This window comes from Mesoplodon densirostris, chromosome 11 (genome assembly GCF_025265405.1).
Source record: "Mesoplodon densirostris isolate mMesDen1 chromosome 11, mMesDen1 primary haplotype, whole genome shotgun sequence".
NCBI classification, from domain to species: Eukaryota; Metazoa; Chordata; class Mammalia; order Artiodactyla; family Ziphiidae; genus Mesoplodon; species Mesoplodon densirostris.
This window is the reverse complement of record NC_082671.1, coordinates 70,040,021-70,067,975: the sequence shown is the minus strand read 5'-3', so window position 1 is coordinate 70,067,975 and position 27,955 is coordinate 70,040,021. Positions and strand designations below refer to the sequence as shown.

General features: G+C 40.5%; 1 protein-coding gene and 1 non-coding gene across 3 annotated transcripts in view; one reads left to right on the top strand and one right to left on the bottom strand.

Annotated features, from left to right (window-relative positions):
* Nucleotides 1–4,691: 4,691 nt before the first annotated feature.
* DMC1 (DNA meiotic recombinase 1) overlaps nt 4,692–27,955 on the bottom strand; it is a 42,740-nt gene continuing 19,476 nt past the window's right edge. For both annotated transcript variants that reach the window (XM_060112360.1, XM_060112361.1), the window contains 4 exons: nt 27,722–27,836; nt 26,632–26,692; nt 13,760–13,876; nt 4,692–5,359 (listed from right to left, as the gene is read on the bottom strand). In XM_060112360.1, the coding sequence (XP_059968343.1) occupies nt 5,290–5,359; nt 13,760–13,876; nt 26,632–26,692; nt 27,722–27,836 (363 nt within the window). In that variant the 3' untranslated portion in view covers nt 4,692–5,289. The remainder of the gene's footprint in view (nt 5,360–13,759; nt 13,877–26,631; nt 26,693–27,721; nt 27,837–27,955) is intronic.
* LOC132499657 (small nucleolar RNA SNORA79) lies at nt 15,770–15,921 on the top strand. The gene has a single exon (XR_009533892.1). It is a non-coding gene; the product is annotated as a small nucleolar RNA SNORA79 (small nucleolar RNA).

The following is a 27,955-nucleotide window of genomic DNA, read 5'->3' as shown; positions in this document are numbered from 1 at the left end:
AACCCTGGTCTGGGAAAATCCCACATGCAGAGGAGCAACTAAGCCCGTGCGCCACAACTACTACTGAGCCTGCACTCTAGAGCCCGCGAGCCACAACTACTGAGCCCACGTGACACAACTACTAAAGCCCGTGCCCCTATAGCCCATGCTCTGAAACAAGAGAAGACACCACAATGAGAAGGCTGCACACCACAATGAACAGTAGCCCCCGCTTGCCGCAAGTAGAGAAAGTACACGTGCAGCAGCGGAGACCCAGTGCGGCCAAAAAATAAATAAACAAACATAAAAAAATAAATAAAATATTGAAGACTGGTATAGAAAAGTATAAGAATAATAAGGAATCATCCACCTGACTGTTAAGTAAGCCCTTCCTGGCTTCCTTTTTTCTGGTCCCCTGAAGCAGCATTTGGGTGTCACCTTGGGTGGAGTTCTAGATTGCAAGTAATAGAATCCAACTCTGGCTACTGAAGCAAAGAGAAATTTATCAGAAGGACATTAGGAGTCATTGAATTGGCAGGAGGCTGGAGAACCACCATAGGAATGGACAGGAGTCTAAGCAACTCTGCAGTTTAGGAGTCAGAAACCTGCAGTCTAACAGCAGGAACAGCTTGTTCAGGTCAATGCCACTGCTGCTGGCCCTACTGCCCTTGCTGTCCTTGCATGTACTAGTGGCCTCTAACCCATGCTCTCATCCTTGTGACTGTCACTCAGTATCCAGTGTCTCAGGATAGACTACATGAACTGTGGAGAGGTGACTCTTTAAAAGAAAACCAGGGTGTTATTATGATGGATAAATGGAAATTGTGCAACCAAAAAAAATGATAAACATCCAACAATCCTGAGTCAGGTGAAGGAGACTTGACTGGCTGCAACTTGGTGTCTAAGGTCCCAATCCCTCTCCTCTCCATGAAAGATATCCCTTCTCTGAGTCTAGTCTATTGTATTCCCTATTTTCGGCTTGACCACCCTATTCTGATCTCCTGGCTTTCTGTCCTTGTTTGTTCTCTGTTCTTTTCTTTTTTTAAAAAAGATATTTATTTATTTATTTATTTGGTTGCACTGGGTCTTAGTTGTGGTAGGCAGGCTCCTTAGTTGCGGCAGGTGGTCTCCTTAGTTACGGCTCCAGGGCTCCTTAGTTGTGGCATTCGAACTCTTAGTTGTGGCATGCATGTGGGATCTAGTTCCCTGAGCAGGGATTGAACCCGTGCCCCCTGCAATGGGAGTGTGGAGTCTTATCCACTGTGCCACCAGGGAACTCCCTGTTCTTTGTTCTTTAAGGAATGATTGAACAGGAAAGTTAGAAAGGATGGAAGAGATCATCTATTTCAATCTCTTCATTTTCTAAATAGGTACTAGGTTTCCCCAGATCTTGACTTCCATGTTTCTGATTGTAGCAGGTATTGAGTTCAAGCAGTATCTTGTGCATCCTGGTGTCTGACTCTTAACTGTACCTGATTCTTACTGTTATTTAATTGTGTCCCCTTTAAAATTTATATGTTGAAGTTCTAACTCCCAATTAATCAGAATGTGACCTTACTTAGAAATAGGGTCATTGTAGATGTAATTAGTTAGGCTGAGGTCTTACTGGAGTAGGGTGGGCCTATAATCCAATACGACTGGTATCCTTATAAAAAGGGGAAGTTTGGACACAATGACATGCACACAGGGAGAAAACCATGTGAATATGAAGGCAGAGATCAGGGCGATTCTTCTACAAGCCAAGGAATGCTGAAGATTACCAGGAAACCACCAGAAGCTAGGGGAGGGGCATGGAACAGATTCTTCCTCATAGCCCTCAGAAGGAACCAACCTTGATCTTGGACTTCTGGCCTCCAGAACTGTGAGACAATAATTTCTGTTGTTTAAGCCATCTAGTTTGTGGTGCTTTATTATGGCAGCCCTAGCAAACTAATACAAGGTAACCTTCTCAGGTAAAATACCTAATCTTTATTCTACACTTCTTCATTCGTGTTCACGATACAAACATAATCTCCCCTCATAGGTTAAAGAACTTTGCCAAGTCACCTGTGACTCTGCCTTCTCTTCCTCTTTTTATATTCAATCTTACACCAAATCTTAACTACCTTTTTGAACTGTCCATTTCATTGCTATCACCCCAGTCCCATTCTTTTTTTTTTTTTTTTAAAGTTTATTTATTTATTTATTTATTTTTGGCTGCATTGGGTGTTTTTGCTGCGTGCAGGCTTTCTCTAGTTGCAGCCAGCGGGGGCTGCTCTTCTTTAAGCAGTGTGGGCTTCTCATTGCGGTGGCTTATCTTGTTGCGGAGCATGGACTCTAGGCACGCGGGCTTTAGTAGTTGTGGCTTGCAGGCTCTAGAGCACAGGCTCAGGAGTTGTGGCGCACGGGCTTAGTTGCTCCGCAGCATGTGGGATCTTCCCGGACCAGGGCTCGAACCTGTGTCCCCTGCCTTGTCAGGTGGATTCTTAACCACTGCGCCACCAGAGAAGTCCCCCCAGTCACATTCTTTATCACTTCACAACTGATTTATCATAACCGTTCCTAAATTATCTCCCTGATGCCAGTATTATTTCCTTTATCCATTTTCTGCATCTCTATCAAATTAATCCTCCAACTTCCCATGCCAACAACCTCCAATCAGAGCATACCTGAGGCCTTTCCTATTTTTCTCTATAAAGCTTTCCCATTCCTCTGCCTGCCTTTGAGTCTCTGCCAAAAGCAAATGAAGGTCACTGACTCTTGCTGTAGCAAACTCTGAGTAAATAGCCTCTGTTCTCATTTGGTAGTTTTTGCTTATTTCCACAGAATGAATCATCTGTGGAAGAAAAAGGCATGCTTTTTCTAGTGTGTCTTCTAACTTGCTGGGATATAAGCCTAGAGATACAAGCAGCATCTTGGCTATTTACTATGTGGGGAAAGCGTGTCAAAGAACAATAGCAGCATGGAAATGAGCCGAGCAGGAGATGGAGACAGAGAGAAAAGTCCTGATGATTCTCTTTGAGATCTTGGCTCCAGCTGTGGCTAAAGTCAGCTTTACTTCTGGACTTTTCAAACTCTCTTGAGCCAATGAATTCACGTCTTGCATTTGCTAGTTTGAGTTTCTGTGGCTTGTGACTAAAAGAGTACTGACCAATAACATCTCTTTTTTTTTTTTTTTTTTTTTTTTTGCGGTACGCGGGCCTCTCACTGTTGTGGCCTCTCCCATTGCGGAGCACAGGCTCAGACGCGCAGGCTCAGCGGTCATGGCTCACGGGCCCAGCCGCTCTGCGGCATGTGGAATCTTCCTGGACCAGGGCACGAACCCGTGTCCCCTGCAACGGCAGGTGGACTCTCAACCACTGCGCCACCAGGGAAGCCCAACATCTCTTTTTTGAGTCTCTCTTTCTCGCTTGGAATAAGCCAAAGCTATTTGTACAGTCAGATGGAGAGGGAGGACTGGAAAGACCTGATGCTTTGATCATTGGTGGCAAATTGAACCCTGATCTAGAAAAGTTCAGTGGGCACTGCACAATCTGCTATGCTGTCCCAAAGTTGAGCCCCAAGTTTACAGCTTTTTAGTTCACATTCACATGCTCAGCTACTGTTCTCCAAAGCAGGACATATCAGAGTGGCTGGACCCAGAGAGATTTCCAGCCTTAGCCACGTGCCATATTGAAACCAGCCTTCCCCACAGAACTGTAGGCCCTTGTGTTGAGCCCTGGTTTCCAACTCTACACCAATGGGTAAATTATCCTCGTCAGGGGGGTACTCAGCTTAACCTAGAAAATTTTTCTGAAATTCAAATCTTGGGAGTTTTATTTCCTTTCCTATCAAACAGCTCTGGGCTCCTATACAAATTAGTCCATTCCTTCTCCAGGACTTGGCATACCAGGGAATCTCTAGTAGATGCTGTTTTTATCAAGTAGCAAAACCTTCCCTTCCCCAGTAAAAAGTGTGCATTTATATTTGCATACTAAGAAAAGGCGTTTAACTGACTTTGCAGAATACAGAAAATCTGCTTCACAGTTACTTTAACGTCTGCTTATTCAGAGGAGCAGCTTCTGAGCTTTAAAAATTATAAAGTTAAAAAGCTCTTATTTCCCAGAACTCCACACTGTGAACAATTTCTGCTTGCCAGGTTGGTCTCTTTGTTTCCAAATTCCAGCTTCTATACTTGCACATGCTGTCCTACAGCTTAACCTTTCCTCTCCGATTTTTGGAATCACACAATCCAAATTAATTATAATCATTTGTCCTCTCATCCTTTCGTAAATATTAGTCTTTTCTCTTAACTAGTATACACATTCTTTGAGGGCAGGAACCATACTTCTTTTGTAGATTCTTTAGCACTTAGCATTCAATATACAATTGGTGAGTGAATGACTTAATGGATAGTCAAATACCTTTTGTAACAAATGGTACTTTCGATACTTGAATTCTCATACAAGTGGATGCAACATAAGATATTAAATATTTCTGAGATCTATAAAGATTGTCACTGTAAATATTATTAGAGTTTTAATTAATAAATATTTTTATCATACATACATTTTGAAAACTAGATTTTATTTTCATTTAATTAGAAAAACCAATATTTTTTATACATTTATAAAATTAGTATCTAGAAATTTTACATTTAAATTAACTTTAATATTTTAAAGAAGATTCTGAATTCTCTACCCAAAACTTAAAATATAAAAGTCATGCTATCTTGACCACCCAAAATTATAAAGTTCCTAATTACCTTCCTTTTTATCTTCCCAGTAAAATATGTATGTATCAGAAGAACATTTTTAAAAAGTAATTTCAACTTGTCGAAAAGTCAAATGATTTAAAATTTAGCTTAATTTAATGTTTCTTTTCTGTTGCTATAAATGTGAACATATAGTTTGATATCATAAATAAAAAAGCTCTTTTGGTGTCCTGTAAACATTCTTCCCTTAAATGTCTCCCTCCTTTGGAAGTGTATTCACTTCTGTAAGTGTTTGGGGGGCAGCTGTAGGAGGAGGAGACATTTCTGAGCTCTTAGACTTGCCATCTGCTTAGTGGCTCACTTTGGGAAGCTAAAGTGAGGTACCCCTTCCCCAACTATTTTTCAAAAGGTTTATTCATTCATATATATATTTATATTCTTGAACCGACATACAATGTGTAGTTATTGTAAATCAGAGACCTTTAAGATAAATATGATTTAATTCTCTTTTGCTGACTTTCCTTTAATAACACATGAAAAAAAACAGACTCTTACTTCAAGATCTGAAATTTGAGACTGCTTTTCCATTTCTTCAGCTCCTAATAAGCACTAAGAAGCAATTTGCATCAATTCGCCACCTACTCCTTGGCATCCCCAATTCCTCCAGCAGTTATTGCGAAGGTGGCTTCATTTTCAGGCATCTCGGGGCTAACAGAATACAAAAGAACAGAAGTTTATAAAAAGCTCTATTTCTATAAATACTATATTCATGTCACAGCATCACACTCCTATTAGTCTGAGTCTCCAGAGACGTGAGTTGGTACAGCTAAATGTGGACTACAGAATTTTCCTACAAATATTATCAACCATCACAAACATTTATTGAACAACTTCTATATGTAAGGTTCTAAACATCAAGAAGAACTACCCCACACTTGGAAATAGGCAAAAAGGGGTAACTGTGTGTTCTTACAGTGCACAGACCCTGCTACAGTGTAGCAGACCCTTAAAGGCTTATCTGATTCTAAATGGGTATGTACCTCATACAACTCAATAACAAAAAAACAACCCAATCGAAAAATGTGCAGAAGACCTAAAGAGACATTTCTCCAGAGAAGACATACAGATGGCCAATAGGCACAAGAAAAGATGCTCATCACTGCTAATTATTAGAGAAATGCAAATCAAACTACAATGAGGTATTAACTCACACTGGTCAGAATGGCCATCATTAAAAAGTCTACAAATAGGACTTCCCTAGTGGCACAGTGGTTAAGAATCTGCCTGCCAATGCAGGGGACACGGGTTCGAGCCCTGGTCCGGGAAGATCCCACATGCCGCAGAGCAACTAAGCCCGCGAGCCACAACTACTGAGCCCGCGTGCCACAACTACTGAAGCTCACGTGCCTAGACCCCATGCTCCGCAACAAGAGAAGCCACTGCAATGAGAAGCCTGCTCACTGCAATGAAGAGTAGCCCCCACTTGCCGCAACTAGAGAAAGCCTGCGTGCAGCAATGAAGACCCGACGCAGCCATAAATAAATAAATAAAAATTTAAAAAAACAGTCTACCAATAACAAATGCTGGAGGGGGTATAGAGAAAAGGGAACCCTCCTACACTGTTGGTGGGAATGTAAATTGGTGCAGCCACTATGGAAAACAGTATGGAGCTTCCTCAAAAAACTAAAAATAGAATTGCCATATGATGCTGCAATCCCTCTCCTGGGCATATATCCAGACAAAACTATAATTCGAAAAGAGGCATGCACCCCTATGTTCATAGCAGCACTATTTACAATAGCCAAGACATGGAAACAATCTAAATGTCCATTGACAGATGAATGAATAAGGAAAATGTAGTGTATATATATATGTATATGTGTGTATACACACACACACACACACATACATACACAATGGAATATTACTCAGCCATAAAAAAGAATAGAATAATGCCATTTGCAGCAACATGGATGAACATAGAGATTATCATACTAAGCGAAGTAAATCAGAAAGAGAAAGACAAATGCCATATACCACTTAAATGTGGAATCTAAAACATGACACAAATGAACAGAAACAGACGCACAGATACAGAGAACAGACTTGTGGTTGCCAAGGGGGGATGGGGGAGGGAAGGATTGGGAGTTTGGGATTAGCAGATGCAAACTATTATATATAGGATGGATAAACAACAAGGTCCTACTGTATAGCACAGGGAACTATATTCAATATCCTGTTTCCATAATGGAAACAAATATGAAAAAGAATATATATATGTTAACTGAATCACTTTGCTGTACAGCAGAAATTAACACAACATTGTAAATCAACTATACCTCAATAAAAATTTTTAAATGGGTGTGCACATTTCCATTGACTAGACTAATGTAGGCAAAAACCATGAAAGACTTTGAAATGAACTAAAAGATAACTGAGTACCTTCAGCGAAAAAATAGGTTGCCAAACACATCCTTCCAGGTTATCCAAGTCTATGAGGACTCCGTGGCTTTGTCTTTGAGCTGTTTTACAACTCCATGAGCTGTAGAAAACTATGAGTAATACAAATTATCCTAGTTCATAGAAATGTAAATTGTGTGAGGAGGAATGCAATTGATTATTGTCTTATGGATACTGACCCATTTTTTTTAATCAATTTGTAATGCATTTCAGCATTACTTGTTTGACTACATATGTGTGGTAATTTGATTTTTCCTTTGATCTGGTTATAAAATCTTATTGGTTCCTGCATGAGTTAATGAGTTAAATAAAATCTTTGACATTTTATACTTGTACGAGTCATGATTTCATGCTCTTTTAAATTTTACCTTTTAATTTATTCTACAGCTCTATAGGAGTAGAGATTAATTTGTAGAAAACTGGTAACAATGCAGATTATTCTATGATGCCAGTCTATAGCAATGGAAATGAATTTCATTGTATAGAGAAATAATTGATTTCTCTCCAGTAGAAAAGACAACTTCAAATGTTACAATTTATTGCCTGGTAGGATATTAACCAGTTTTGCATCTATTAGCAAATTTATTTCAGCATTGCTTTGACTGACTACATAAATCTCTGTTCCTCAAATTATCCTTTGAATCAGTGGTTTCCTCATTAATTAAGGAGTTGAATAAAATCTTTGACACGTCCATTTTATGCTTATTTGCAGAAAGTGATGTTTTTAACTCTTTGAAAATCATACTTTAGCATGTACTAGACCCCACAGAATTTACAAAAATGAGACAGAGTCTTTACTATCAAGAAGCCTAAAAGGTGAACTATGACATAACAAATATGCAAAGTAAGCTAGGTTCCATAAAGTCAGTATATGTTACAGAACTCTAAGGAAAGGAGAAGTTATGCAGGCTAGGTTGATCAGGAAAGATTTCATAGATAATAGAGGACTTCACAGAAGGCTTTGAGGCAGAAATGGGGGTATTCCATTTCTAGCATGAACAAAAGAGTAGGAATAGAGAAGCTTGTTTTGTGTATAAGAAAGAGAGGAAGAAGGGCTTCCCTGGTGGCACAGTGGTTGAGAGTCTGCCTGCCGATGCAGGGGACACGGGTTCGTGCCCCGGTCCGGGAAGATCCCACATGCCGCGGAGCGGCTGGGCCCGTGAGCCATGGCCACTGAGCCTGCGCGTCCGGAGCCTGTGCTCCGCAACAGGAGAGGCCACAACGGTGAGAGGCCAGCATACCAGAAAAAAAAAAAAAAAAGAAGAAAGAGAGGAAGAATAAGAAGTTAGGTTTAGATATGTTGAGCTTGAGATACCTGTGGGGCATTGATGTAGAGGAGGTCTGCAAGTAGTTGGAAATGAATATCTAACACTTGAATAAAATGTTAGACTAAAAATAGGAATTTGAAAATCACTGACCATGAGAGAGAGAGCCTACTGCTACTTTGTGCTGTTATTATATTCAGGTTATGGTGACTGTATGGTAATATTAATAACTTCCATTTATTTAGTATTTACTATTATGTGTCAGGCTCCCTTATTTCATTTAAACTTTACGATTACTCTGTTGTGTATGTATTATTATCCACATTTTATAGATGAGAAGACTGAGGTTCAGAGAAGTAATTTGATCAAGGTCACAGTGCTGGGAATTGAAGATGCCAGGATTAGAGACTAAGGTATTTGATTCCAAAGCTCATGATCTTAATCAGTAGGCTATATTGTCATGCAAAATTGGTTTTTGTTTTTTGATTTTGTTTGTTTGTTTTGTTTTGTTTGGAGGGTGCAGATTAGCTAGTATACTTTGAGCACACCATGGGTAAGTTTACTTCCCTTAAGAAAGAGCAGAGGAATCTCCCTGGAGGATAGAACATGAGCTATAGATAAAGTAGGTCTTGCTAGACTGAAGTTGGAGTTGAAGAATAAGAAGGCGTGAGTGGAATTAGAAAATAACTTTTTGACTTTGATGGAAAGTAGCCACTTAAAAAGGGCAGGAAGACAAGGAGTTGAGAAAGAGGGAAGCCAAGCAAAGTATCTGCAAAGTTGAACCAGGGTTTTTTGCTTGTTTGTTTGTTTTGGTTTTGAAACAGAATAAAAAACAACGACTTTAGAAACTTGACCATTTGTATGCCTTTTCATTTTTTGTAATTGTTTAAAATTTGATTTTCCTTTGAATTCAGTAGAGTTTTAATGTTCACTGATCTCAGATATGCTAAGTAGAATAAAATAAATGGGGTTTTTATTCACTCACAGTTTTAAAGAGAGAAAATATACACTTGAGGGCCAGTTATAGTTACTTACAGAAGCAGTAACTATAGGCTATTCAAGGAAAAAGGCTAGGTTCCCTTTTGTAGTCACTCCTGTATTCCTGGGAATTATGAGAACCCTTTTCTGCTCAATTCTTGGGGAATTCTGTTTTAACAAGAAATGTCTTTCTTTTACATCTGTATAAGGTAGTAGTTGAAGCCATGGGAGTAGCTATAGCAGACTAGCTATTACTACCTTGAATAGATAATCCTTAATAAACTAAGAAATAGTGTAGTGGTTAAAAGTGTAGACCCTAGATTCAGACAGCATAGATTCTAATCCTGGCTCCAATACTTATTGGTTTTGTGATGTGGGGCAAGTCCATTCACTTACTCATTAAGAAAATATTTACTGGGACTTCCCTGGTGGTGCAGTGGTTAAGACTCCGCCTGCCAATGCAGGGGGGTGTTTGAACCCTGGTCCGGGAAGATCCCACATGCTGAGGAGCAACTAAGCCTGTGCGCCCCAACTACTGAGCCTGTGCTCTAGAGCCCGCACGCCACAACTACTGAAGCCCGTGCACTCTAGGACCTGCATGCCACAACTACTGAGCCCACGTGCTGCAACTACTGAAGCTTGTGTGCCTAGAACCCATGCTCTGCAACAAGAGAAGCCACCATAATGAAGCCATTGCAATGCACGTCGCGACGAAGAGTAGCCCCTGCTTGCTGCAGCTAGAGAAAGCCCGCATGCAGCAACGAAGACCCAACGCAGTCAAAAATTGAAAAAAAAAAAGAAAAAAAATTTACTGAGCACTTCCTATATCCTTGCTGTAGGCACTTGAGATCCGTATGTGAAAAAAATAGACAAAGATCTCTGGCCTTGTGGAACTTATACTTGGGGGAAGGACAGACAGACAATAAATAATGGACATAATAAATAAATAAATATGTGATATGTTAGAAAATAAGTGCTATAGGGAAAGAAAAAAATAGAGTTGGATAAGGGAGATTGGAAGTATGGAAACTGGGACAAGGCTAGCTGCAATTTTAAATAGGGAGATCAAGATAGGCATTTTGTTGAGAAGGTAACATTTGATCAAAGACTTGAAGGAGGTGAGGGAGATAGCCAGAAAGAGGGCTATGTGAGGGAAGCTTATTCCAGGCAGGGAGAGCAATAATCACAGAGGCGAGGCCCTAAGGGAGGAGTGTGACTGGCATGTTTCTAGAATATCAAGGTGCCCACTGAGTGTGAAGCACGGTGAGCAAGGGGGAAAGCAGGAGGAATAAGAATAGGGCCATTCATGTAGTGCTCTGTAAACCAGTGAAGAGACATGGGCTTTTATTCTGAGTTAAGATGGGGAGCCATAGGAGTGGGGTTTTTTTGTTTTTTGTTTTTTTTGCGGTACACGGGCCTCTCACTGTTGTGGTTTCTCCTGTTGCGGAGCACAGGCTTCGGACGCGCAGGCTCAGCAGCCATGGCTCACGGGGCCTAGCCGCTCCGCGGCATGTGGGATCTTCCCGGACTGGGGCACGAATCCGTGTCCCCTGCATCGGCAGGCGGACTCTCAACCACTGTGCCACCAGGGAAGCCCCATAGGAGTGTTTTAAAGAGAGGATAGATATGCTCTGACTTGGTGTTACAAAGGATCATTCTGGCTTCTGTGTTTAAAATAGACTGTAGAGAGGCAGTGGTTACCTAACTACTTAGGGCCTTGGTTTCCTCATGTGTAAATGGGGATAATAATCTCTATCTCTTAAGGTTGTCCTTAAAAACAATGAAAAAGTAAATAAATAAAGCACTTGGCACAGGCCTAGCACATAGTAGCCACTCAGTAAGTGTTAGCTATCATTTTTAGCATCATGGTCTTCTCTACCAAAAAGTTTTTTCTAAAGTCAAGGAGAATTCTTTGTGAGAAATCTTTAGGGACCAGAAAGAAGGCAGTACAAGATGCACAGCAAAGTAAGTTTTCACATTTTAAGTTCTGATCTAGTTTTGCTATTTTTATTCAGATTTATGGAAAGTTGACATGACTAACTTCTATGATAATTTTAATTATCCTTTGTTGAGACTGCAGAACCCTAGTGTTCTCTTAGGACTGTAAAAACTACAGGGGTTATTTGTTCCTAAAAGTTTGGAGGACTTGATTAAATATACAAATGATTGAAGATGTAGATGGAATTCATTCATTTATTAATTCAACAAATAGTTATTGAGCTCTTACTATGTGCCAAGGACCATGCTAGGTGTTGGGGACATTAGTGAACCAGACTCAGTCCCTGTAGTGAGGGAGATGTACATGTAATCAGCTGATTACAATTCAGAGTGAAAAATGTTTGGGAAAGTTCTAAGCACAGCAATCTGTCCAAGATATAGACCAAGGAATTTTAGTAAAAATATGGAACAATCCTACTATCTACTTAATTCAACAAAGAACATTTGTAACAAATTTCTAGAGATTGCTGAAGCTCCACAAAGCATAGCACTTGCATATGTGTATCACAGTCTTCTACAGGGACTGATGATGAAAAGCAGAATGGTCTGAATAAAAACCAGGTAGAGGGGGGAACTGATTATTTAATATTTTTCAATGACAATACATAGTAAGTCCTGTGATTCATAGCCAAAACCAGATTAAGAGCTCATCTGATTCCTTTTTGGCTGATTTTTCCCTCCCTAGGGTAAAGAGTTATTACAAATCTTTACCTTGTTGCCAGGATTGGCTAATCAGTCAGTCACAAATACATCTATTATGTCCGAGGAACTAAGAATACAGTGGTAAGCAAGAGAATAGTATTTCTGTCCTCAGGGTATTTACTGTCTAGTGGGGATGACATTTATTACATAAATCATTACCAATGGAATGTAAGTTCCATGAGGGCAAGGCCTTGTCTTTTTGTTTTGTTCACTGCTCTATCCCCAGAATCTAGAACAGCTGATATGTAATAGGTTTCTCTGTAAAAACTTATTAAGCTTATAACTCTTTTTTTTGTACTGTTTGATTTTATTTATTTTTTACCATGTACATCAATTATGTTGTCAAAGTTTATTCATATATTTGCACATGTATATATATATGTATATATATAATACTTGCATTTACATACATATATATAAAATGAGTGTATGTGTATATATGTACATCTACATATATGCACACACACACACACACACACACGTATGACTCCTTTTGAATTTGGACAGAAAACCCCAATGGCTTCAGTTTCCACAGGAGAAGCTGAAGTTGACAAGACCTTCCAGAACATTCCAGCACCACCTTTGCAGGGGGAGACAGGAGAGGGGTAAGAAGTACTATGCAAGCCTTATAGGAAAAGCCACGCTATTGCTTTTTTAACAGTAAAACCACCAGCCTCCTTCCAAGCTGCATACTTGCAAATCTTGAAAAGTTCGAGAAAAATCTTTAGCCCCAGCCCCATGCCAGGCTCTAGTTTTGCAGTTTATCTCTAAGTGGCTGAAACATTAGCTTTCTCACTCTAAAAGAATGTTTCCTTACTCTCTTGGTTTATCAGCTTCAAGGGCCCAAGGAGCTTTCTCGGGTCAGAGAGGGGCCTAGGTCTGCAACAGCTGGAGCTAGAGGCCTGGAGCCTGGCCTACCAGCTGGCCCAGCGGCACCCTATGTGTTGAAATCCAGCTCCAGCAGTGCTCCCACCAGCCCCAGGTCTCTGAGACATGTGCTCAGAAAGTGACCAGGGGCCACCCCTTCCAGCTCAACCTTTCTAGACCCAGTCAAAGTCATGACTCCTGAGGAAGAGCTGCAGGGAAGGTGGGGGTACCCTCCCCTGCCAACCCCTCAGAGATAAACACAACAGATGGGCAAAAATGGGGGAGGTCCACAGAGAAGGGTCAGCAGCAACGCTCAGGAAGGGGAGGGTAATGCCTCCCACCCTAAACCTAATCGCTTTAGGTTTGTTGCTGGTAAAATCTAAGCTTATAACTGTTAATTAAGTAAGTAAAGTACTGTGAAAGAATAAAAGGTGTAATATAGAGTATTAGCTTAGAATGTAAGGGTCAGGGAAAGGTTCCTTGAGGAAGTGATGTTTAAACTGAAACCTGAAAAGAAAACTGGCAGAAAGAAAGAAGAACATCCCTATCACATGCTGTATTTTTCCTGTATTTTCCTCACTTCAACTGGAATCAATTATTTCATTTTCTAGCTTCACTGTAAGATTTGGAAGGTCAGAGACCAAGTCAATTTGTCAACAAGATCCCCGAATCCCTAGAACCCAGTATGTAGTAGAGACTTCCCAATGAATTGAATACTTTTTGAGAAGGAAATTCAAACATGTAGTATCTGCCAGTGGAATAATCATAGCCTCTCAGGAGAGGCAATTCTATATAATACCATATGCACAAGAATCTGATTAAGATAAGAAATATTTACCTGTCATAAATCTTGGCAATTCTCAGCTCTCCTCTTCCCTTTCGCAAGCTTATTCTTGTTGTTGAAGCATGAGCCAGAATGTGTCCCCCGATGGGTTTTTTGGGGTCTGCCTGAAAACTGAATTAATAAAACACCTTTTCAGGTTTCATCATATGGACTATATACAGTACTACCTGCAATTACAAGGCAACTTTTCTGTGGAGTATGGCAGGGGACTGAGTAGGTTTGCGTTCTAAACAAGCAGAGGCTTGTTCATAAACCAGGGAATGGGCTAGGTTTGGAGCTGCTATGTACCCCATTGCCACCCAGTTCAGGCTTCTGAGATTTCTATGATAAATGGTTCATGTTTTGTTTGATTTTTTAAAAATAAAAAACACAGGGGCTTCCCTGGTGGCGCAGTGGTTGAGAGTCCGCCTGCCGATGCAGGGGACGTGGGTTCGTGCCCTGGTCCCCGGGAAGATCCCACATGCCGTGGAGTGGCTAGGCCCGTGAGCCATGGCCGCTGAGCCTGCGTGTCCGGAGCCTGTGCTCCACAACGGGAGGGGCCACAACAGTGAGAGGCCCGCATACCGCAAAAAAATAAAAAATAAAAAAAATAAAAAATAAAAAATAAAAAAATAAAATAAAATAAAAATAAAAAACACAGGGGCTTCCCTGGTGGCACAGTGGTTGAGAGTCCGCCTGCCGATGCAGGGGACACGGGTTCGTGCCCCCTCTGGGAAGATCCCACATGCTACGGAGCAGCTGGGCCCGTGAGCCATGGCCGCTGAGCCTGCGCGTCCGGAGCCTGTGCTCCGCAACGGGAGAGGCCACAACAGTGAGAGGCCCGCGTACCGTAAAACAAACAAACAAACAAACAAAAACACAAATAAAACACTACTCACTGTTTTAGGATAAATCTCGGGGTTAAGCAATTTTTCTTTACAAAATACAAAGATTGAATTTATTCATTCATTCACGTATCAGAAGTATTTATTAATGGCTTACTGTGTGCCAACCACTATTCTAGTCTAATGAATAAGTAATACCCAACCCTCCCTCATGATGCTATGATGTAAATGAGAGCAGATTGAGAACCTCCTTCTTATTCATTAACTGTACATTGGAAGCCTTCAGTGTTGTACTGGTTATGAATTTGAGGTGAGAAGAATCTCAGAAATATCTTTATTGCTGATGTCTAAAGTTTATTCTTCTAAAATAGGATATAGAAAAGATGAACTCTTACTATGATCTTATCAATTCAAAAATATATTATGATTGCAAGGTAGTTACAAATATTGACACTCTTGAGAGATATACTCCCTAGGGGACTAACACTCACTTGGTAAGAAGTGAAAGGTTCTTAATAAACCTAATATAGTAAGCCCTTCTAAAAAGCCTAGGTGCAAAAAGCCTCCGCAAAATACTAGCAAACCGAATCCAGCAACATATCAAAAGGATTATAGACCATGACCAAGTAGTGTTTATTCTAGGAATGCAAGAGTGGTTCAACATAGGAAAATCATCATTGTAATATACCATATCAATAGAATGAAGGAGAAAACCACAGGATCATCTCCTTTGATGCAGAAGAAAATTTAGGCTTCAAAATCATCAGTAAGTGGAACTGAATTTAAACTAACAGGTTACACTTGATCAAAATAAATTTTGGTATAGCATAATAGCCTCAGCTTTGGGAGAATTCAGTTGCAAGTCAATTCAAATTCTGCTTGCTCCATGAAGTTCAGGATTATGTTTACTGTAAGCATGAGGCTTGGTGTAGTGACGATGTGGCTGATTGACACGAGGCTAAAAAGATTGTAGGTTAATGGGGATATGAAGCTCTCTGGGAAAGGAGTCTGCTAATATAAACTGCTGCTTTTATTTTATTTTATTTTTTATTTATTTGGGCCACTCCTCGCAGCACATGGGATCTTAGTTCCCTGATTGGGGATCGAAACCACACCTCCTGTGTGGAAGTGCGGAGTCTTAACCACTGGACTGCCAGGGAAGTCCCAAACTGCTGCCTTTTGATGGCTGTTCATTTCACTGCTTAGAGTCTTAGGTGGTGGGATTTTACTACATCATATATCTAAGCTGACTTGTCTTCACTCAGGGCACCACGGGGATGGGTTGGTTGGCTGTCCGTTAGTGCCTTCTGATTTTTGCAGAGTCAAACAATTGAAAAAAATAAAAAATAAACTGCTGCTTGATTAAATGGCTCACAGGTTAGGACCAGCTGGCTGGGGTTGGATAGGATTGATTGATTCAGCAGGTCCAACGTGAGAACAAGAACAGAGTTAGTTTTGGAGTGAACCACTATCAAGAAAGTAGCAACCAGGCAGGTGAGACTGACAGGAGTTAAGAAGTCAGAAGATAGGTTGCTTTACTCAGACAGCTGAAAGGGTAGTAAAGCAATGAAGCCCTTTCAGTTGGATGAAATAGCTAGAGATGAATTGTCTCTATAATGCTTACAGATCAATGCCACTCTTTTTAATGGAATAACTCTAAACCTTCCAGGTTACCCTCCATTACAGGTGGTTTTCAAGGTCTTAAAAGAATCCTATGTTCTACATAGATGGGCTTGAGGGCCTGATGATATTCTCAGCTGGGCTGTGAGCTCTGAACTTGCAAACACTGTATTTATGCTTCTTTAGTGCATTTTTCATGTCCTGCCTTTAGTGCTATTATTATTTACATATTATATTCCCCCTCAATCCCTCGCCTATTACCTATCACTAAGCTCTTTAAGGGCAGATGACATTGTATCCAGCTCTGTAGCAACCAGCCACACAGTGGGTGCTCAAAAATATTTTTTGTACTTAAGACATAGAAGTTACAAAAATACCAAGGAGAATATTGGGCAATAGAAAGATAGGTGCCCCCACAGCAGGTAGACCAGTTAGAAACTGCTATGAAGAGGAGACAAGAAAGGAGAGTCGGGGTTCGCTAAGTGGTCAGAGAGAAGTTTTAACAGCTATGTTAATGCTTCTCACAGATGGTCTCTCCATATTGCCTAGTAATTCTTCTATATGGTTAACCTCACCTCCCCTTTACCAAACTTTCAGTAGTCTCCTTAAGTGCTCTTTTCTGTTCTTTTCCCTAACTTCGGATGACATTGCCTGCTTCTTCACAAAGAAAAGGAGGGCTCTCAGGAAGACAGTCCCTCAACTTCTGCTTCTTTTTGTCTGCTACCTACATACAGTCCTCCCTCGGTATCCATAGGGGGATCCGTTCCAGAACCCACCTCCCAACCATGGATACCAAAATTCACGAATGCTCAAGTCCCTTATATAAAATGGTGTGGTATTTGCATGTAACCTATACACATCCTCCCATACACTTTATTTTTATTTTTTTAATTAAAAAAATTTTTTTATTGAAGTATAGTTGATTTACAATATTGTGTCCTCCCATATACTTTAAATCATCTCTAGATTACTTATAATACCTAATACAATGTAAATGCTACATAAATAGCTGTAAATACAATTTAAATTCTATGTAAATAGCTGCTAGAGCATGGCAAATTCAAATTTTGCTTTTTGGAACTTTCTGGATTTTTTAATTCTGATTATTTTTGATCCTAGGTTGGTTGAATTCATGGATGTGGAACCTATGGATACGAAGGGCCCACTGTACTTATCTACAGCTGTACTCATTCTTTCTCCTCAAGCTTTTATTTTTTCTTATTTCAGCAAGTCCTCTTATACCTTAATGCCTTTATAAACTCAGTCATCTCTGAAGCAAAAGCCCCTTTCCTATTGTGTTTGCTCAGTTAGCTCCTACTCACCCATCAAGTGTCATCCCTTCTTGAAAACCATGCCTGATACCCTGAAACAGAATAGAGCCTACCTCCCCTGTCCTCTCATCTCACTATGTATATAACTCTATTAAAGCACACTACATTATAATTTTTAATTCATGGGTCTCATTCCCCAACTATACTCTAAATCCTTATTCATTTTAGTAACTCCAGTGCCTAGAAAAGTACCTATAATATAAAAGACACTCAATAACTCTTGTTGAATGGATAAGGGAAGAGAAGACAATTTGGGTTTCCTCCAAATTAGATCTCTTTAGACACAGATTTGTGATATATCTTCAAAGAAGCTGTAATTCAAGGAACTTTTAAAGGGTGTTCTGACAGAAAGGGAAATGTAAAAGGAGACAGGATTTCCCCCTAATTGAAGTAATCCTCTCCGCCTCCACCCCCTTACAGATAATCTAAGGAAGAGCAGGAATCTGTAGGTTTTAGCTGTATGGCTATGTTTTTTTCTTAGCAAAGTATTGTTTGTTATTACCAGTGTGGTACCCTATGCACAAAAGAGAATAGGTACTACTGCCTGTCATTGATTACTCCAGGTGAAGAGCCTGAGTGTTAAGAATGTCGTTTCCGGACTTCCCTGGTGGGGCAGTGGTTAAGAATCTGCCTGCCAATGCAGGGGACACGGGTTCGAGCCCTGGTCCGGGAAGATCCCGCATGCCGCGGAGCAACTAAGACCGTGTGCCACAGCTACTGAGCCTGCGCTCTAGAACCCACGAGCCACAACTACTGAGCCCACGTGCCACAACTTTTGAAGCCCATGCACCTAGAGCCCATGGTCTGCAACAAGAGAAGCCACTGCGGTGAGAAGCCCGCGCACCACGACGATGAGTAGCCCCCGCTCGCCGCAACTAGAGAAAGCCCACACGCGGCAACGAAGACCCAACACAGCCAAAAATAAAAATAAATTAAATAAATTTTAAAAAAAAGAATGTCGTTTCCAAAGGGAGATGATTTTTTTTTTTTTTTTTTTTTGGCGGTATGCGGGCCTCTCACTGTTGTGGCCTCCCCCGTTGCGGAGCACAGGCTCCGGACGCGCAGGCTCCGGACGCGCAGGCTCAGCGGCCATGGCTCACGGGCCCAGCCGCTCCGCGGCATATGGGATCCTCCCAGACCGGGGCACGAACCCGTATCCCCTGCATCGGCAGGCGGACTCTCAACCACTTGCGCCACCAGGGAGGCCCGGGAGATGATTTTGAATGAACTAAATAAGAAATAAATGATAGGATCTGCAAAAGTGCTAAGAAATCATATAGGAAAGATAATATGGGGAGAAAAAAGTCCTAAAAAGTGACTCATAATGTAAGAGGTTATACTTAATTAAAATAAATTGCAACAGAGCATAACAGCCTTAGCTCTGGGAGAATATCAAGCCAATTCAAATTTTACTTGCTCCATCAAACTGTTCAGGATTCTGTGTAGAATTTCATGTAGAATTTATGGCTCTTGACTTTTCCTGTACGTCACTAACACTTTGATAATTTAATAAAAGATATAGACTCTCCCCCAGAAAAATGCACATATGTACACATACAAAAATTTTCATATAAGTTTAGGAGATTCATGGTCCACCCCGCTCCCCACCCCAGTGTGGTTGGCTATTAACAATAACATTCACAACCAAGATTTACTGAGTCCTTACTATGTGGCAGACACTTCTAACTCATCTAATTATTTCCCTTTGCTTGGATTCCATATTTAGTAAATAGCTTTGGATTAAAATTTGGATTCCTATAGAGGTCTGCCTACAAGGAGAGAATGCCCTGGTCATAAGAACTTCAAATGTAGTTACATTTTTCTTTATCAGTAAACTGGCCCTCTGATCTTTCGTTGAGTCTCATGAGTTTGATTAATGTGATTCTGTCCCTGAGAAATGGATTTGTGCTCAGTAGGATGACCAAATCAAATCTCTGTCTGTAAGGCTGAGGGCCCTGAACACTGATCAACTCACCAGGGTAATGGATATATCCCCGCAAAGCGTCTCATATGACAGCATGCTAACCTTTCCCCAGGCACATACAGCCTCAATGTGTAAAGTGGTGTAAGAGCTTTCGAGTTAGACCTGGGTTCAAATTTTGGCTTATCAGCCAGCCATATGACCTCAGGAAAATTGTTAATCATTCTAAGTGTCTGTTTCTTCATTTTAAATGGAGGATAATAATTGTACCTAACTGGTATGGTAGTTGTAACAATAAAATGAAATAATTTAGGTAAGGCATTAACCCAGTGACTGCAATTATTATTATCTGCCTTCCTAATCCTGATTCACTTATTATCTATGTTACCTTGGGCTAATTATTTACCTTTATGAATCTCAGTTTCTTTAACTGTAAAATGGGAACAAAAAAAACCCCTTACTTTTTAGGGCTGTTGTGAAGATTCAACATATATTTAATCTAACTCATTGGGAGCCTACTACATGCCAGGAACTGTGCCAGGTCATCTATAAAGCATTAGATTTACCCTTTCAGTAATCTTGGCACATAAGAGATACTCAATAAATGGTAACTATTATTATTTAACTAAATGATTCAGTTAAAACCCTCTTTCAGTGACATGTTAATCAAGAAACATTTCTTGGGCTTCCCTGGTGGCGCATTGGTTGAGAGTCCGCCTGCCAATGCAGGGGACACGGGTTCGTGCCCCAGTCCGGGAATATCCCACATGCCACTGAGCGGCTAGGCCCATGAGCCATGGCCGCTAAGCCTGCGCGTCCGGAGCCTGTGCTCCGCAACGGGAGAGGCCGCAACTGTGAGAGGCCCGCGTACCGCAGGAAAAAAAAAAAAATGAAGCATTTCTTCAAGTTTCTTTGAACTTCTTGAGTATTCTAGCAGTTATAAACAAGTCTTGAGGTAAAGTACAATAAAGTGTAATAGCATTCCACATTCTTTTAGAGGGCTTTAATTTACTTCTATTTCTGACCAAGTAAAAACAGCTTCAGAAAACCACCCACATGCCTCCTTTAGCCTACTCTCTTATTTCCCCTTCTTTTATATTATCTTCTCTTCTTTCCTCCTTTTCTCAGGGGATGGGGGAGATGATGAGAAGGAGGAAGAGATGGGGGTGGATATTAGGAATAAAGAGGGGCCGAGAAAGATTGTTTCATTTATCCCCCTCTGGTTGAACAGGACACAGCCTGTTATATTGTTGACAGTAAGACCCAGAACCTCCTGACCTTCCAACTGCAAATTAGGGTGCAGGGAGTATAGGATTATGGTGATGGTAGGGCAGGTGATATTTTTCTGGGAGTGAGATAGTAAGAATAGCACAGTGAGACTAAAAGAGCATCAACTTTGAAGTCAAAGAAACCTGGGTTCAAAATCTGACTCCTGTTTTTTTTTTTTTTTTCTGACTCCTGTTTTTTAACTGTATGATTGAGCAAGTAGGCACTCTGAGCCTCTGTTTCCTCCTTTATATATTAGGAATAATAATAGTGTCTACCTTAAATACTGGTTGGAGTGGAGACCTTGAGGGGTCTGGGTAAGGGCAAACTTGAGGGACAATTGGTACTCCTGGTACTTTTGACTTGCTAAGGGTTAAGCTTAAAGATGGAATTTTTGAGAAGGGGTCCATTGAGAGAAAGACCGGGTGAACCATGTCCAAGAGAGAGGAGGATGTTTTGAGATTAGAGGAAGATAAAGAGAATTTTGGTGAAAAAGAAGAGATGGTTAAAAAAAAAAAAGAGTATGTTTAAGAAGTTTTGTTAAATAACCCCACCCCCCATTTCCTCCCAAAATATGCAGAAAAATCTATACATTTTTCAATATTTTGAAGATAGAATTGGGGGGGCGGTTGGGGGGTTGGCGAGAGATATAGCAATATACTGAGACTGGCTTCATAGACCAGGGAGGTCTAGGAGGCTGAGTTATGTTGGGGTGATATGAGAATTATATAAGATGATACATGAAAGCACTTGGCACATGCTAAGCAACTAATAAATATAAGTGCTCTTAATTTTGAGGGAGAGGAAAGTAAAATTCAAATAATTTAAATGTTGCACAAGGTCACCATGCTAATGACTTTGGTTTAATGTTTTTTCTCTAACCATATTGCCTCTTTTTAAAAATTATTTATTTATTTATTTATTTATTTATTTATTTTTGGCTGCATTGGGTTTTTGTTGCTGTGCCGGGGCTTCTCTAATTGCAGTGAGCGGGGGCTACTCTTTGTTACGGTGCACAGACTTCTCACTGCGGTGGCCTCTCTTGTTGTGGAGCACGGGCTCTAGGCACGCGGGCTTCAGTAGTTGTGGCTCGCGGGCTCTAGAGCACAGTCTCAGTAGTTGTGGCATATGGGCTTAGCTGCTCTGCGGCATGTGGGATCTTCCCGGACCAGGGCTCAAACCCGTGTCCCCTGCATTGGCAGGCAGATTCTTAACCACTGTGCCAACAGGGAAGTCCCGATATTGCCTCTTAATTTATACTAATGATGTAGAATCAGTAAGTGACATCCTTAAAGAATAAACTGCACATTTACAAGACTGCAAATGTTCTAAGATGACTTTTAGGGAAACAAATACACAAATGAAGTAGGGGGCAACATCATGGTCTTATTTGTTGCTTATCTTATTTTTGCTGTGGTATGGAGCTTTACAGGCTGATACTTTGACTTTATTTCCAGGCCTTCATCAACTGGCTCATTCTAGTTCTAAAATCTGTATCTGTAAGCCTCATCTAGGAGTTACTGCTCTGGTGTATCATATGGCAGCTCCTTGCCTCTATAATTTTGTTCCTTTTTTTTTTTTTTTTTTCTTTTTGCGGTATGCGGGCCTCTCACTGTTGTGGCCTCTCCCGTTGCGGAGCACAGGCTCCGGATGCGCAGGCCCAGCGGCCATGGCTCACGGGCCCAGCCGCTCCGCGGCATATGGGATCCTCCCAGACCGGGGCACGAACCCGTATCCCCTGCATCGGCAGGCGGACTCTTAACCACTGCGCCACCAGGGAGGCCCTTGTTCCTTTTTAATACGATGTGCCATCAAGTATAATGCATGGGATGGAAGCCTCAATTATTGTCAGTGTACTTGGGTACTCATACCAATTATAGTGATATTTCTCTGACAGGCTCCAGCGGAGTTGCAGCTTGGAGTTCCTTAACACTGAGAAACAAAGATATTTCCTTTATGGGAAGGATTCTAATAGCATTTGAAATCCTTTAGTTTAAAACTGTCCTGTTTTCTTTTTTAATTTAGCTGTGGCAATTTATGTGCTTTACAGCACATGCATTTAATTTGTATTGTTATAATGTACTTTAGAATATACTAATTATAGTGAAATTTGTTTCCGTATAACTTGGCTAGGTGGAGGAGATGCTGTTTCAAAGCAGATTCACCCAGCAAAAATACTAGTCTTTGTTACCTTCTTCGGCTCTTTTCTTAGCTTATTTTATTATAAATCTCCTCCCCTCTTTGAACTTCTGCAATTATTTCCTTTCTGTCACCTCTCTATTTTTCTCTTATTGGAGTCAATTCAAAATGGTTTTACTCTTTTTGAAACTTTCTACAAATATAAGAAAAAGAACCCTATCTGACCTAATTTCCACAGACTTCCTTTGTCTTCTAACTCTAGATCGATAGTTTTGGCCTCTTCAATGTTCCCTCCCTACACCTGAAGAAAGAACATTGCTCTTTAACTTGTACCGTTTTATTTGAATGCAACCCACTTCCTCCCTCTGAGCCAATGAGTCATTTTCTCTTTTTAAAGCGAGCCTTAAAAATCTCCCATTTCTCTTCAGTTTAAAATTATTCTCTTTGTGAAGTACTTCATGTCCTGTATATGAAAGACATCCTATAAAACAGAGAATATTGCCTTAACCACTCAAGGACTACAGACAATGCATGACCTACCAAGACTTTAAAATTTTGAGTTAAATGGACAACATTTATTTTTTTCCTAATGGAGGCAAGGCACATAGTCTCTCTTGTTCACTAGTGAATTCCTAGAACCTTGATACATAGTAGATTCTCAATAAATGTATACTGAATGAATAAATGATTGATTTCCCCCTCCTCAATCTTTTTAACTTGCTTGGACTTCCCTGGCGATCCAGTGGTTAAGACTCTGTACTTCCACTGAGGGGGTGTGGGTTTGATCCCTCGTAGGGGAGCTAAGATCCTGCATGCCGCATGGTGCAGCCAATAAAACCCAAAAAACAAACAAACAAAAAACCTTGCTTAAAACCTTTCACGTAATTAATACTTCTCACATTGGAATCTCCTGTAATTAAGTAGAAAATATCATAAAAGCGTATTGAAAACTGAGAGCTATAGCAAACTGCAGAAGATGCAGCAATACTCTTAGGGTTTAGTTTAGAAAATGCCTAAAGAGAGATACATTCATTTCAGTACAATTTACATAATTTAGAATATCATATCAAATATCTTCTAATATATATGTCAATGACTGATTTATCTGCTACCAAATGATGTACTGACTCAGTTTTAAAGTAACAGAACTTTGTACTGCAACCATCAGAGTGATGATTTAAGCAAGAATCTCCAATGGACATTATTAAATCCATTGGGTGCAGAACATGATATTTACACAAGTCTCAAAGTATCACCCCACAAATTACTTATTAATTACAAACAGGAGGTCTTTTACAATGGAGAAATCTTGTGAACACCATCTTAATCACATGATCAAACTTATCACTAATAAAGGGACAAACTGCCAGTGTGCCTCCTGATGTGATATATGGAAAAGGTCCTAACATTACTTATATATTAGTAGTTTTCCTGCCAAAAGTGTTTAACATTTTAAATAATGAGAAAAAAAATCAACTCCAAATTGAGAGATATTCTGAAAAACAGTTGGCCTGTGTGCTTCAGAAATGTCACTCACTCCCAATACAGGGGGCATGGGTTCAATCCCTGGTCGGCGAACTAAGATCCTGCATGCTGCACAGTGCCACCAAAAAAGAAAGTCAGTGTCACAAAAATCTAACGAAGGTTGAGGAGCTGTTTTGGTTAAAGGAAACTAAAGAGACAAGACAAGTACATGGGATGCATGATCCTTAACTGATCCTGAATCAAAAACAAAACAAGAGGGCCTCCCTGGTGGCGCAGTGGTTGAGAGTCCGCCTGCCGATGCAGGGGATACGGGTTTGTGCCCCGGTCCGGGAGGATCCCATATGCCGCGGAGCGGCTGGGCCCGTGAGCCATGGCCGCTGAGCCTGCGCATCCGGAGCCTGTGCTCCGCAACGGGAGAGGCCACAACAGTGAGAGGCCCACATACCGCAAAAAAAAAAAAAAAAAAAAACAAGAAACCCCCCAAAGTACAAAGGATATTATTGGAACAATTGGAGACACTTGAATATAACTGTGTATTGGATAAATAGTACGCCAATGTTAAATTCCCTGACTGTGCTAATTATGTTGTAGTTATGTAGAAGAATGTTCTTGTTCTTAGAAGAGATATGCTGAAGTACTAAGAAGTGATGTGTCATGATGTCTGCAAATAATTCTCACTGGTTTAGAGAAAAAAACTCTCAAAAGGTTCACAAAACATATACACTTTTACATATATGAGCATGTGTGTGTATGTAGCACATAGAGAGATTTCACATACACATGCACACACACAAACACATAGAGGGAAAAAATGTGGCAAAATGTTAACAACTGATGAAACTAGGCAAATGATATTGTGGATTCATTACGCTAGTCTTGGAACTTTTCTCTGGCTAAAAATTATTATAAATAAGAAGTTGCTGAAAAGACCTTTAAAAAAGCAGTACAAGGCCTTCCTTGGTGGCGCAGTGGTTGAGAGTCCGCCTGCTGATGCAGGGGACACGGGTTCGTGCCTCGGTCCGGTAAGATCCTACATGCTGCGGCGTGGCTAGGCCCGTGAGCCATGGCCGCTGAGCCTGAGCGTCTGGAGCCTGCGCTCCACAATGGGAGAGGCCACAACAGTGAGAGGCCCGCGTATGGCAGAAAAAAAAAAAAAAAGCAGTACATAGATTCAGGGCTATTTTGACTGCTTATTCAGATACATAATGCTCAAAACTCTTGATGGTAGCGACTGAACTTTCTTTGAATTTTCTTTGTTTTTTTTTCTTTTTTTAATATTTATTTATTTATTTATTTGGCTGTGCCGGGTCTTAGTTGTGGCATGCAGGATCTTTTTTTAATTTAGTTGAGGCTTGTAGGATCTTTTAATTGTGGCATGCAGGATCTAGTTCCCTGACCAGGGATCGAACCCGGGCCCACTGCATTAGGAGCACGGAGCCTCTACCACTGGACCACCAGGGAAGTCCTTCTTCGAACTTTCTGTTTCACTATACTACTTTCGCTCTCCTTGTCTTTCTTTTTTTTTTTTATTTAATTTTATTTATTTTTTTATACAGCAGGTTCTTATTAGTTATCCATTTTATACATATGTCAATCCCAATCTCCCAATTCATCACACCACCATCTCCTTGTCTTTCTATTCCCTGCCATCTTTCAAGCAGAGCCATCAATATGTATGTTATGCGCACAACTACTTCAACAAATTCTGAATATGCCTAGTGTGGAGTGAAATTCTGTTTCTCCAAACAGGAGACTTCTTTCATAGCAAGTCTCTTATAAATATATAAGAGACTCACAAATATATCTCATATATATCCTGTAAATTAAATATATTATAATTATATAATATAATAAATATATAAATTAAATATATATCTCATGTATATCCTGTAGAGAGCCTGCTTTTTTTGTTTGTAGGCTAACAGCTTATCAGTGCATTAGAAACCATTCATGTATCTGGAATATAAGTTTTTATTTCCCTAAGATCTTTTTCTTATTGTCCTCCAATATCCTTTTAGTCCTAGACAAAAAGGAACCCAAAATATCTCTGAAAATAGTAAACTATTGCTTTGTTTTATAAAAAAACTAGAGAAAAATAGATCTGGATAACAAATAAATGATATTTGCAATTATGAAGTAATATGCACTGTGCAAAAAGTGTTTTGTGACATATCTGTGTCCACATCAAGGCTGATGATTTTGGAATTATTTCCTATTCTACACTCTAACCCTTTTGATATTAACTTTTGTGAAATACAAAAGCAGAATATTAGGGCTTACGTCATAGTTGCTCCTGGGTCAGCAGTCATTTGATTGGTCACAAACACGGCCACATTATATTCTGCATCAAGAAATAAAATTAAGAAACTAAGAGAATGACAGTGTGAATATTAAAAGTTCATTGCTTAGATTTCAGAGTTTAGAAATATTGTGCCATGAATTTCTTTTTTTTTTTTTTTTTTTTTGCGTTACGCAGGCCTCTCACTGCTGTGGCCCCTCCCGCTGCGAGGCACAGGCTCCGGACGCGCAGGCCCAGCGGCCATGGCTCACGGGTCCAGCCGCTCCGCGGCATGTGGGATCCTCCCGGACCGGGGCATGAACCCGCGTCCCCCGCATCGGCAGGCGGACTCCCAACCACTGCGCCACCAGGGAAGCCCTGCCATGAATTTTTGATGAACAAGATTACATTCCTGTTTTTTCATTGATATCATAAATTAAAGTTATTATTGTTATATTATTCAGGTACCTTATTGTATTAGAATCAGTATTTTTGGTTTAAAAAAAGAGTTGTATTCCCATGAAGGAAATTTTATTTTTAAAAAATGGATTGCTTCCTGACATTATTCTGAGCTTCTCTGAAAAACCTACTTAGCAAACAGTCACAGGTGCTAATCTGATATCACCGTTTATTTTAAAAATCTACCTTCTGAGGGACTTTCCTGGTGGCGCAGTGGTTAAGAATCCGCCTGCCAAGGCAGGGGACATGGGTTCGAGCCCTCGTCCAGGAAGATCGCACATGCTGCAGAGCAACTAAGCCCGTGTGCCACAACTACTAAGCCTGTGCTCTGGACCCCGCGAGCCACAACTACTGAGCCCATGTGCCACAACTACTGAAGCCAGCACGCCTAGAGCCCGTGCTCCACAACAAGAGAAGCCACTGCAATGAGAAGCCTGCGCACCGCAACAAAGAGTAGCCCCTGTTCACCGCACCTAGAGAAAGCCAGCGCACAGCAGTGAAGACCCAATGCAGCCAAAAAAAAAAAGAGTGTAACCCCTGTTCGCCGCAACTAGAGAAAGCCTGCACAAGCAATGCAGCCAAAGATAAATAAATAAATAAATTTAATTTTAAAAAATTAAGGAAAAAATCTACCTTCTGAGATTTTTTGGAGTCGTGACAACATCTGGGCCAGTTTTTGCTGCCGTTCAGCCAACTCCCCACGACCACTGAAATCCACTCGGAAAAGTGCCATTATTGAATCAATGATCTGTGTAGGATTAATGTAAAAATAAATAATGCATTTGGAAATGGAGGGAAGAAGTTAATTTGAATTGGAATCAATAGAAGAAAGATAATATGCTAAATAGTTCTAGATTGAGCAATATT